At 30.8% G+C, this 14,000-nt stretch overlaps 1 protein-coding gene across 2 annotated transcripts in view; it reads right to left on the bottom strand.

The window, feature by feature from the left end:
• Window positions 1–14,000, bottom strand: part of LOC108908710 (mitogen-activated protein kinase kinase kinase 13) — a 78,733-nt gene that overhangs the window by 45,753 nt on the left and 18,980 nt on the right. The window contains exon 1 of one of the 2 annotated variants that reach the window (XM_018712827.2): window positions 9,695–9,856. The exons of the other annotated variant lie outside the window; for it this stretch is intronic. Coding sequence (XP_018568343.1) covers window positions 9,695–9,774 — 80 coding nt within the window. The 5' untranslated portion in view covers window positions 9,775–9,856. Of the gene's footprint in view, window positions 1–9,694; window positions 9,857–14,000 lie in introns of those variants that run through there. 2 annotated transcript variants of the gene reach the window in all.

Below are 14,000 nucleotides of genomic sequence, written 5' to 3'. Positions count from 1 at the left end.
TCTGCTTATAATCCTATTGCAACATCCGTGAATGAATAATAAATTTAAAATATTAGCATTTGAATATGTATTGTTTTCCATTTCTTATAAACACGAAGTGGTATGTGGACACCATTATTTTAGTTGAGAAGGGCATGCCCGAAAACCCGGTATCCCAAATTTTCAAAATTCAAATCGAAGTAGCCTCTGAAATAATATTAATGGGCCATCACCATGAGACACTCTGTATACATAAGTAGCTATAAAAGAAAATTTATATGGACAAACGTAGTGGCTTATGCAACTTAAAACTTATATTGCGATAGATTATAATCCACTGATTTATAATTTTTCCACAAATATTTCTTAGATTAGATCCTATTATCATTAAGATAATATGTCGCGTTATAGGTATTTATTATTTTTTTAGGGGATTCAAGTTAATTTGTGGTTCTACGTACACTCAATCAGTACCAATTTATTTGATCTGATAAAAATAATGCGTAGTGTAATCTAATAATATATGTGATGTGCAACATTATGTCTAACAGTTATAGTTTCTTTAACGAATAATCTTGAAAATATATTTTAAAGACTCAAGCAGTCAGGTATCCTCTGTCGTCATGGATAGTTGAGGAATAACAAATTTTCTAATTTTAAATTTGACGCGCCTGTAGAACGCGATAGTCTTTATCAAAAAATATTCGACTTTTTGATTACTTCAGCCAAAATTTAAAGAAATTTACGATTTATTCAAAGCTGGAAGACAGAAAACACAGTAACAACGAAATCGGTAGGAATTTTCCTCGTGAATTTTTTATAAAAATTGGTTATCGAATTATTGTCAATACGTTAATAAATTGGAATCTGTGGTACTTTATTTAGTCACGAAATCAAGAAAATACAAGTTTTCGATAATGGGGGCGCAGTATTCATTGCTCGAATCTATATTGGTCTACGAAAATAGATATTAGCAAATGCATCAAGTTAACTGTTATAAAACAGAACACAGCCAAAAAACACCTAGTACATTTGAAACTTTTGTGTTAGTCTTGGATAAGTATGGAACTTCCTTTAAAAATACACAAAGTACGACTGGTTAATTTGTTTTATTACTATTTGCATTTATTTTTTTTACTTATATAATGAAACAATCGCAACGAGTTTGTTTATTTATGGTATTCTCATATTTCGCCTCTTTGGAAACAAACCGTTACGGCAAACAGATTTCCTAAACAATTATTTAGTTAGATTAATATTGATATTATCAGCTAACGCAAAGTCGCAAAAAAGAGTACTGGGCAAATCTGCGACAGATGAAAGTTGTATCTCAAGGTAACGAATAAAAATTGTTCTTGATCGTGACCTAAAACGGTGAAGCAGTTACAGCGATTGTGATTACTGATTAGATAACCGACGCTAATGGTAAAAAGCAGATTATTTACGCGTGTTTCAGATAGAAGAGCGGTACATTGGGTTGGTCTATATATTGGAGATATAATAAAAATAGATAATTAGCACGAGGAATTTGATACCCCGTATTTGCCTGTAGTCACTAAGCGTAATTGATAAATTTATATTGGTTTTAATAAGATAAATGTAATTACTTATTAAATATTTACTGTTCTAGTTCATTTTATACTGGTTTTTGTTTCTGCGTCAATTATTGAGATCTTGTATAATCGCATTTTTCTAATTACAAGGANTTCAATTTAAGATACTGTTGGTTAGTAACGCTTCCTTAAATTGAACTGATCAATATAATATGTTTTTCCTGATCAGCACGAACAGGAAGATGATATATGTACCTCGAAAGCCTTTAACCTTATAGATCACAATATACTTTTGCAAAAATTTGACGTTTTATTGAGCCGTTTACATTATATCACTTATATTTTACTCTAGTATTCCTATTACTTCTGGAGTACCTAAGGGCACCAACGTGGGTCCTGTTCTATTTTCTATCCTTGTTAACAAAACTAAAAATATTTCCAAATGCAAAGTTGTGTCCTCGGACATCTTCAAATAATTTAATATTTTATTTTGATAGCAATTTGGCTTTTTCAGATCACATTAAATATTAGGTTCCTTCGACACTTCAAAAATTGGGCTTTATAATCAGAAAAGGTCGTGAAATTTGCGATAATATTGTTTCGCTATCATTATTTTATGCATATGTATATCCGCTCTAAGCTAGAATATCTCCTCTTTGGGTTACTATGTACAATATTCATAACAATTTGATAAACTCTATGCAAAAAAAAATTAATTCCTCGTGTTTCGCTATGATGGCATATTTCCTGTGGATGCGATTTGTTCTCTTGTTTTAACTTAATTTTGAACTGAGGAAAACTTTCACGAAAACATTTAAACTGTTATTTAAACAAACTTACGGAGATGGTGCTCTGGTAAAAGTAGTCGTCAGTCAATTGGAGTTGATCCTCGACCAAGAAAGCCTTCGACTGCAACTTACGACTTCCACGTTTACAAAGTCAAAGATCTGATGCGTGCATATTAATATTTGCGAATTTATGACAGAATCTCCCTTAAAACCATCCAAACATTTTACTTAATTTCTAGATTTTGACCAGTAGTAACTCTAAAGTTTTAGATACTGAAAATATGACATAAATTATATGAACTACTGATATTCTTTTTTAAATTTCATCCAGATGTTCTCACCCTACAATTGTTTCTAAGATACAAGCACTGTAACTATAGAAAATAATATTTTCCGCAATCGTACGTTTTTAAGGAAAAAAATCGGAATGTGATTATCTTAATATAACACCTAAAGTATTGTATGTATTATACCACACTGTTTTGTATTAAATTGCAACAGTTGATACAAATACGTGCTGTACACATAAACATCAGATAACACGACACAAAATGCACTCGATTAATTTTAAGCAAATTCTCGAGTTTAAATATTTAAAGAATAACTTTCTTTAATTATTTCCTACTCTAATAAATCCAGGGTAACTACGTTTATCACTCGATTTATCATTACATTTTTGTGAAAGGTACAAAAATACATCTCTGTATATTTTCTGTACGGGTAAATATTAATTGTAAAGACAAAAGTATTGATAAGAGTATATTTATATTTATTTTTTCTGACTCATATCTACTTATATTTTGCCTTAAATAAGGTATTTTTCGAGAGGTAGAACTAACAGTAAATTTGGTATTTTGCATAGCTTAACGCAATTCTAATAAATTTGACATACTTTTGACGGGCAAATATACAGGGTGGCCAAATGAATACGAAACAGAGCCATTTTCAGGAACTGCGTCAAGATTGTAGAAAAACGCTCAGACCCGTCGATTTTAGATTAAATAGTCCAATTAACTAAGCCTTTAAATCGAAATTTTGTCAACTTGGCTGAATTTTTGATATGAGTTAGTTTAAGGTATATTATAACAATAAGTGAGAGTAATTTTTTGTTCAACCCCCGGCCAAGGGTGGAAAAAGATAAAACAAAGGGCTTTTTCAAGATAACAAATCTGAATGACTGACATTTTTACCGTTACTAATTGTTTGTACATAAGTTTCAACTTTAAAATCAAAATTCTTAATAAGTATTAGACGGAATTATAAAATTTAAAGTCTGTTGTAAAGAGAATTGTAAGAGCTTTCAGAAAAAATATTACTCAACCCCCAATGCCATTTAAATATTTTGGGGTGATGCTTACCCTTGCTTGGGGGTGAAAGTGGCGAAGTCAAAAATACCAGCAAAGAATGTCCCCCTTTAATCTAAAATCGACAGGTCTGAGCGTTTTTCTACAATATTGACGTAGTTTCTGAAAATGGCTCTGTTCCGTTTTCATTTGGCCACCCTATATAGAGAGAATAATAACGTTTTATCACTGTTTGCTACTATAACGTAAGATATTTTAGACATATTATGTACACGTATTTATTGCTGGTTAGATAAGTTAAAATAATGGCACAGATTCCAAGCGTAAGTAAACTGTTCTTAATTCAACGACCATACAACTTCAATACAATGTTTCGAAAGTATTAATATGAATTTTTATTGTTTACTTTGTATTCCATTGCTGAAATCCTGCGACAATAAAACAAGGAATGCCACCATACCTCTACAAATACGTGACAAAAATATTAATTTTCTTTGATAAACATCAACACTTTTGTTACCTCGATTTGCCTCAGATTTAACACTTTATATTGGCATTAAAAAGCAACTTGATATGTAGTACGATTGATATTGTCCATCCACAAAGATATTGAATTGGCTATGCCTAATATTTAATTTACCTCTTCTCATTACTATGTAAATCGTTCCTTATAATGTGACAGACAAATGGTATTATTGACAACCTTGTTTGCCCTTGAATATTTATATACATTTTAATTCGACAACAAAAACACATTTTATTTATCGACTTGTTCTACGGCGTCTACGAATAATATCTGAAGGATATTAACCTAACGTGACAAAACTTGCTATATTCATTTTTGTCAAAGAATACACAATTTAGACAGTCGGGGTTTAATTCGTATTTTAATATATCCGGATTGGGTTTGTCGATAAGCAACATTAGTGATGAAATAAGTAGAAGCTTTATGTATAATTACACAATGGAGATTGAAAATATTGTATTTGTACTTACTTATCAAGTTTAATTAGAATAGAAACAGGCGACTGCGTGCGAACTTTGAAATCTGTATAACTACTTAATGAAGAGGCAAACTGTAATTATCTAATGTAATTTGCATATAAAAAGTTGTTTTCCTTCTAAGCAAGAAATTACAAGTGGAAGAAGTAATTATTAAGTCAATTTTGTAATAAAGATACAGTGTGTTCTCTTCCTATAAAGAATGTACGTTCCTAAAATATGTTATAAAGGGTCTATATCCGCTCAAAGATGGCCATTGAAAATGATTTTTGTTTGTTTAACAAGATCATTTTTGAAATTCTGATTCACCGAAATTTTCAGTAGATTAATGGACAGTTTAAAAAAACGTTCCAAAATCACGTAGATATACATATCTGGCCACCTCCTACGCTATAGTTTCAAAACTTCAGAAAATATGATCCAGATTAAAAAATCTGTTTAGTTTGCCATTTTCAAATTTCTTGAGCAAAAAGAATATTTAACAGCCGTTTAGCATGCATCAAAAGTTTTTTAACTGAGGAGATTGTGATCGGCTCGATGAGATTTTGTTCTGATGGAATATTTTCAGATATCGTACAATTGTTATTCAGTTGAATTTAAAAAAATAGGTCGTTCAATTTAAGATACTGTTGGTTAGTAACGCTTCCTTAAATTGAACTGATCAATATAATTTTCCCCATTTCAATTAAAAACAAAAAGTTCGACACTTCCACCAGATAGACGGAAAAATCAGACATATTAATATTAACATAATTTAACATCTTTCGTAAATAATGTTTAATTCAATTTAACTTTGAGATACGTATCAACTGATTTTAAAAAGAAAATCTAGGTTATCACAAAAAATAGGCTTTAGAGCTTTCATCAAGTACTTAAGTATTTATATGAGACTTAAGTATGCTCGCATCATATCTACTTCAACTATTCAGATAATGTACAGTTGTTTTGATTCGTGTTCACTGAGTGACTACACATTAATATTGTTAACAAAACAAGAATTTCCTTTTAAAAACAACTACATAATAACACAAAGTAAATCGAAAGCGTATAAACATACGTCAAACTGTTTTCAGCTAACTCGTTTTCCAAAGATGATCATTTCAAATTCCAGTATCTGAATTACTAGTTACGTATTTCGTTCTTACTTCTTGCATAGCAATTCCTATTTTGTAATTTTGGTGTATATATAAATAATGCTGTTTCTATTGACCTTTGTTTTCACCTGCGTAATCTTTATGTTTACTTTCTACAATGTTAGTTTTATTAATATTTACTTTATTTGCCAAATAGAAGTTGATAATGTTCCTACAGAAAACGACAGCAATTTTATTTAAACAAAAAATTTGTCGAAATTGTAAATACTTTTAAAGTGGTCTTTCTTTAGAAAAATAATTATTTTCTTCTAAATCTAAAACGATTATTTGGGCCCTTTGATGTCCATTGGATAAAACATCAGTTATTTGCGAACATAGCTAGATACTTTGGATCATTAAATTTGATATGTGCTGATTTACCGCTTCGATATGGAACGTGGTGTTTGTCTATAGTAAATATATCGAATGTTTGCCGAATGCATACATTTTGTTCAAACACACGTTAATTTGTCATCATAATACTGAATATTGTGATACAATTCCGCAACTGGACAATGCTGTAGTTTTCAAAATATTCTCTTCTTGTCCTTTTTCCCTTTTCTTTATTGTGAATATCGTGTAAGCCATTTTGGATACGTATTGGTATCTACGAAAGTATAAGAGATATTAAAAAGGTTAAGTGGAAAAGATTTATATCAATCTACTTGAGTTTTCGATCTGCCTTTTTAAATTATTTCAAAATAACAAATCTGTAAAAAGATTACTATAGCAAATTTTTGTAATGTTTCATTGTAACTTTTCTTTTTAGTGTAACATTTCAGGCTAAAAACTGACAATAATAATACACCTGGTCACCACATTCAACATCATTTTCATCAAAATTAATTACATTTTCAGTGGTAGTTTGTTTATAGAAAATTTTAATGGAAAATTACGAACGTTAACAAAATTTTTAAGTTTAACTTTTATCACTAAATATGATCAACACCAGTCATTTTCCTTTATTTGTACGCTTTTTGAGAGAATTTTCTTGGAATGTATTGCTATACAAAATTACAAAATATACTATGGATAATCCCCCCACCAAACGGCCCGTACAAATAAAACAACAAAGAACCAACTACAACTTAAAAAAGTAGTCAGTTCTCAATATTCTGCACAACCTTCTTTTTTAGACATTAACTATGCAACCCCCCCTGAAATCCATCTCTGGATCCGTCCCTGACGGGATGATACTTTTTTAGATCAATGGTCCTCTTGTCTCTATGAATTGTCTCTTTTGAAACAAAAAGCCTATCCTTTATTCCTTTACCACTTTAACTGTGTTTGAGTGATTTTAAACAAAATGTGACTTGGTCACTTTCTTTTTTTTGTGGTATGTTGGGTAAATTTAAGTAAAGATAACAACATACTTTCAATATAAAACTTCAATGACCTATTACATATCTGAAAGGTATAGATATTAATCCTATATTTCTATTAGTCCAGTCATTGAAGTATTTTGGCTCCCAATTTTTTCGGATGGAATGGATTGACGTGAAATTTGGACTGTAGCTAGGGAATAGTCCAAGAAATAAAAGTTATATAGTGCCGATGTATGCTTTTACCCTAGGGGTGGATGCCACCTCATCTGGAGGGTGGGAATTTTTTTATTAAAAAACGATTCGACAGAGCGAGAATTTTTTGTATTGAAAATACTTTTTGAGTTATTCACTTCTAAACATGTTCGTTTTTAGCTCAAAAATGTATGTTTTTGAGCCATTTTTCGCGAATATCTCAAAAACTACAAGTTTTATCAAAAAAAATTATCATTAGTAAAAATGAAGGTAATTAAATAGCAAAGAGATTGCTTATTTTTTTTATTTTTGTAGATGGTATAGAACCCGAGTTATGACTCCCAGAAGTTGGTCAATTTCGAAGCTTAATGAAGTTACAATCAAAATAATATGATTGTCTTGATTTTTGAGAAAAAAAATCGGTATTAAAATTAATGACGGAAAAAAAAGAATTAAACGTATTCCTTCTGCAATTTACTTTATTTATGTATTAACACTAGATTCTGGGAATTTGAACAATTTTAGAAGTCTAAATTTAAAAAAAAATCGTCACGTTTGAATAAAATTTTTTAATTTTTAAAAAATCTTTTTTTCAAAATATTTCAAAAACTAACAGTTATAAAAAAATGATAGAATAAGAAATTGTAGGTTTTTTCTTACTGAACAATTTGATTTTTTTTTTTTTAATTTTTGTAGGATAAAATTTGACAGTTAGAAGCTCAAACTAAGCTCCAAGACTGCCTTTTCTGAGCCCTTTTAGCTTACAAATCTAAAAAACGGTGGTCTCGAAAAAACTGTAAATCACAGAACTTAAAGTGCTTTAAATTCCCTACAAAATGCATTTTTGGGTAAATTTATAACTTTAAAATACAAAAGTTATGGTAAAAAAATTAATCCCATTTTTTCGGTAAAATTTTCGGAGCGGGTAAATTACCTTCATATTTGTGTATTTTGGAGCTCTTGTAAACTGATTTGAATAAGTATTTTAATAATATTTGATATTAATTTAATAAAAAGATATTAAAAATTAATTCAATAAAATTTAAAAAAATTAATTATATCATACTCACATATAATTTTTAGGAAATTTTTCTATAAGGGGTAGAGTTTTTTATGAGGGGTAGGTTTTCCATAAGGGTTTTTTGTTTGGCTGAAAAGTTGCAATATATCATAGATCATTTGAAAACCAATAAAAAGTTTATAATTCAACATAAACATACGATTAAAACATCTCAAGCTTTCAATAATATTTTTTTGTTTATTTTATTATACGGGATGGTTTTTAAGGGTTGCAACTTTGCAATGAGTCGTAAGCTTCCTAATGAATAAATAAAAGATATGCAATTGCAAATGACATTGTGAATGCACCAAAATAATATTTTAAACTGTTAAAATCTTTTTTTTCTATTTTTTTGGCTGTGGAAGGGTAGTTTAGGAACTTTATCCAACATATTTGAACATGAATTGAATCTTTAAAATACGTAAATCTGCGATTTTCGCATTTTTTCGTACAAGGGCAGTTTTCACCCCCAAATAGAAAAAAGCACACATCTAGACAATATAACTTTTGAAGTGGAGGGTCCGATGAGCTTGTATGCAAATTTTCAGGAAAATCCATGCTATCCGAAAAAATTGGCAGCTTTTACCTTATTTTCGCCTTCAGTGACTGGACTATATGATTTCTTTTTATTTTTGGTCAGAGCAGTTGTACAATTTTGTCGGTAGAATATTGCAACATCCGGTATAATGTTTGTCAACAGATGATGATTTAGTACCTATAGCAACAGTGAAAAATATAAAATCCAAATAGTTTTTAACATGTTTACAAACATCCAACGTACTTATACGAGAAATAAATAATTGTGAAAATTATAAGTAGCGCAGCGTATTTTTCACACTGTAGAACGAACGATCTGAAGTAAGGTTGCAACCTTGCTAAATTACCCCCACTCTTTTGATCACCTTGACCAATCTTTGTACTAAAACTGCTGTAGGTACACATGTTCGTTATCGATATATACACGTAAATTAAATATATCATACCGTATAGTTCCAAAGTCTCATTTTAGTCGATGTTTGTATCGAAAAATAAATGCTAACGATCTTAGATTCTCAGATTTGAGGCACAATCTTCGTACCAAGCCGTGGAAAGTTTCCTTGGCAAATAATAACAATTTGTTTGGATCCGGACGCCCTTGATTCGGTCAATATTTTCAACATCATTAACCAACGTGAAAATTTTGAACTTCATACGTAATAACAATAAAATTATTTTATCTTATCTGTTCTAAGAATATAACATAACTCTATTTATATCGCACATGCGGATGGAGCTTAAAAAAACACCGTTTGTTCGAAAATTATCAATTAATAAAGAACGGTGATCAAGTAAACGGTATATTAAATCGCCTCTCTAACCTGTGTTCTTTGAAATAGTTTTCCACGGTAAATATAGGCACCATGTTCTTAACACTGGTTAAAAGATTCACTTTCACCATATTCACGTTGTTTTTAACACCACTTCATCACAAAAGTTTACATAAAACTGCTCGACGATATCCGCAAACGGTCCGAGCTCCGCGACAGCACTCCACCGAATAAGTTCCGTTATCTAGTGTCACAGCGTAGAGACAGCGATAACGATAGTCAATAACAAATTTGTTTAAACGTACAGGATGTCCTCGCGAACTGGCGGATCGTACAGTTTAATTATGATCGCTTCCCCCGCCTCCACACTGCGCCGCTGTTCGTGCGTGAAAGTTCTTATACTTATTATACAGGGTGTATAGGGTGTTAAATTTCAAAAGATATTTTTAATTTTTTAATTTGAAATTGGGCACATGTATTTATGTAAACATTGTCCAAAATCTGAAGCCTTTTTCTAAAATTTGGTGGTTCTCTGGTGGTGGAGATACAGGGTGTCGGTGACATATTGTTCTAAATAAAATAGTACGCCACTGCTTTACGGTAACAACCATTTTCGGATACGTCTTTCATTTTCCTACAAATTACTACTCTCTTATACTTTTCGAAAAAAACTTCGTATTTTGATAGTCCTCGTCGTGCTGATCAAAAGTCTCAATGGGCACGAAGCCCAACCCCTTACAACCCCCCAAAACCACCCCCAAAGATCAGAGCAATGAACTTGACAGATTACAGGTCAATTGGCTTACCGTAATATTTCACTACTGTAGTCGAACCTACAGACACCTATACCATAACTTGGCTTGTCAATGGGCACCGAACCCTACAACCCCCACCAACTCCCCAAAACCACCCCAAAGGTCAGGAGGGTGCACTTGACAGATTATCGGTCAATAAAACTAAAGAAATATTTTACTACTGCAGTCGAACCCGAAAAAATCTTAGATTCAAAACAGAGGTGAAATCTATCCAAAAAGATGACAGACAAGTTAAGTGAAAATAAAAAGCGGGTATAGAGCTCTGTATACTATGTGAACTTCCTAGTAAATATGGCGTAGAAATTGAATCCTCTAGGTCGTTCAACAAGGGTAGGTCGGGGGTGCCTGTAACTAAATCAGCGATGGAGATATTCTTGGAGGACAGAGAGAGGAACAGTAGTGACGAGGAAACGGCAGTACGACTAGACTATATAATCCTTATTTATGAAATATATATAAAATATCAAAGATTATCCTTCAGAGGAATTAACAATCCATTTTTTTTTCTTACGTTAAAAACTGATATAACACCACATGCCTGTTTTGTCGATAAATTTAATATCTATAAAATGAGCGCACACATTCGTATATTAAAGTGTTGCAATGGCTATACACGCTCAAAAGATTTCCTCCCACAGCCCATACCTTTTGTAGCTTCTTTTATCCGCTTTATATTATAAATTAACTTCACCTTAATATAAGCATGATCACCAAGTCGAGTATTTGATGTGCCCACAAAAATATGCAAGTTTGAACAGGAATTTGTTATGATAATCCATTGAACTCAGATAGACAGAGGCCTCAAAAGGCTATGTGAGATCAATTATAATCATAAAATTGAAACAAAAAAAATAAACTATTCAATATTCGAACTGTAGGATACTATTTTTTACAAACAGTATTAATATTCCCAGGTAGAGTTGAACTTTAAATTTGTTATAGACTGATTCAGAACTTATCAAAAAAAAAAAATTCTGGATGTACAGGGGACCCTTATAAATACAATTTTGTAAAGAAAAAATCAAAAAGGTCAGTTCGAAATTGATTTAAAAATACACTTCTGCACGGCACTGGAAACTGGTCCACTGTAAAACCTGACATCGCAAAATGCGACTGGTATAGCGGCGTGATAGAAACGGACAAAAACTTTCGCAAGGAAAGAAATATGTAAATAGAATTTTATCGCACCTATTTTATATCGGCAAATTCAAATGCTTTTGCCTTTATTAATTATTAATAAAATTAATTTGTGTTTTTAAATAATAAAATCATTTGACATACCCATGCTGCAACAGCAATTGTTCAAAATTTTATCCACTCACGTGTAAACACATTTGGGTCAATCTTACTCACATTCTACGAACTAACACAAATGATGTCGTGCTTCACCATAACACAAATACTTCACCATAATACAAATGTTGTCTATAAATTAAAACTATATCCATCAACTCTGAGTTGCTATACACGCAAGCCATTTTGGACACTAACTACTAAAAAACTGATGTAAATACCACAGATAACAGGTAAAGATTTCAGTATTAGAAGTCACATGGCTCTCCACGCGTATTGCGAATGACGCTAGAGACTACAGTTGTCCAGCTATGTAGTGGTTTAATGTGCTATAACTTAAATAATTTTTTTTCTCAGAAACTATAAGGATTTTACAAAAATTTTTTTTACAATATTGACTCCATTTCTCATGCTGCATCTATTCCCAAATTTTTTTGGATAAGTTGTGAATCACCCTGTATAATGAAAAAAATAATCCTTTATCTTTAAACTTATCATTTTTCTTCCGATTTTTATTATAGTTTTGTGCGACGAGCTTTAAAGAAATACAGGGGTAAAATATATTTTAATTATTCTTATATTATTGGCATATCTGATCAGTCCTTCTAATCCTCCTATTATGCAAATCTAAAATTAAAATTTAATGTACGTATTCGACGGGCGTAAACTGCCCACGACTGTTTATAATAATTAAAAATGTAAATCCTCAACCCCCCTAGCTCCGCCTAATTCTCACTTTAGTCTAGCTATAATCTGAAATTATAATAGAGATAAGAGATAATATATTCACTTCCATATAACCAAAGCACTATTCCGTCACAAAACAGTAGTCATAATTTATTTTTAAGTCTAGACCATCGGATGATATTTGCATGCTGAAAATAAAATTCCCACATCAGTTTATTGTCTTAACGTACTGTGTCGTTAGGAGATAAATACACAAAAGAACAATAAATAATCCTTATAGTTTAAAATACTATTCGAACCTTAAAAACATTAATGTAATACAAATTTGAAGGCTGGTGTAAAGGTCACAAAATTAATTTTAAATTCACTTGCGGTAACGATGTTTTAATATCTGCTTGTATTATCGTCTATAGTAGGTATTTTTATGTACAATTTATTACTGTTTAAGTAAAATCAACATATCAGGACATGTTTGAAGGCACTGTATACAAAAGATTACTGAAGGTAATGCACTTTGTGGAATTTTAAATTATTCCCGTAATTTATCTTAAAAGTTAAAATTAAAATAAACTGATAGTTCAGGTAATATGATATTTATTAATACCTCTTTGGCTCTTTTAACTTTTTGAAAAAATAAAAAGTCGAAGTACTATAGTTTAATTTTTTTTAACCTTAAGTAATAATATCCAAACTGGCACACAAAAGAAAGTAAAATACCTTCTTGCAAAGAGTACATTTACTTATGTTTTTTATATAAATCTGTAATTAATAGATCCTCTTTCGTTAAGGGCGTTTATATGTGCAATTTTTTGTCCAGCGTTTTAGAAAATATAACCAAGTTAGAAACAATATCTCTTCACTGTTACAGTTATACAAACCTCCAGGGTATAAAGATATAGTAAAATTTTAATGACGGAATCTACTCCACAAATCAAAAGAACAATTCTGATAAAAAATATGTGCCCGGTAATCCTTTCTTTTTATAATGCAGCTTTGTTAAAAATTAATGGAAAAGTGTTATTAAATCTCGAAAACCATGTACCTATCTAATTTATTTGTAAACAGATTATTTGAACTATTATTAGGTAATGTAATATCAAAAATAACAATGTCATGACAATTCTACCAATAATTATGTACACATAGAATTAATTTTTACCATGTATCTTAAAAATAATATATCCTAACGACTTCCAGCAAATATTATATTATATTTTTGTAAAGTCTGTTATTCTCTTTCACAATACTATATCTACTTTAAAATACAGAGTGTCTCATAATTAGTGTCCAGTAATTTACCAGTTGATTCTATTGCCAAAAATAAGAATATTTTTTCATAGATCGAGAAATACTTCCTAAGGGAACTACGCTCCCCTAAATGCGGCCTCAAAAAATTCATTTTTTTTTAATATTTCTGAAATCGGTTGAAGGAAAATTATGAATTTTGATACCATGAACGCTCATTAAAAGTCGAAATAGACCATCATAAAATTTTGATCAGGGGCATCTCAATTGGAGGGGTCGTCAGCTAAAATTTGCCCCAATTTTTTTGCTTGTCGATA

The sequence above is a fragment of the Anoplophora glabripennis genome, unplaced genomic scaffold, assembly GCF_000390285.2.
Source record: "Anoplophora glabripennis isolate ALB-LARVAE unplaced genomic scaffold, Agla_2.0 scaffold161, whole genome shotgun sequence".
Lineage (NCBI taxonomy): Eukaryota > Metazoa > Arthropoda > Insecta > Coleoptera > Cerambycidae > Anoplophora > Anoplophora glabripennis.
This window is presented reverse-complemented; position numbering and strand designations above follow the sequence as displayed.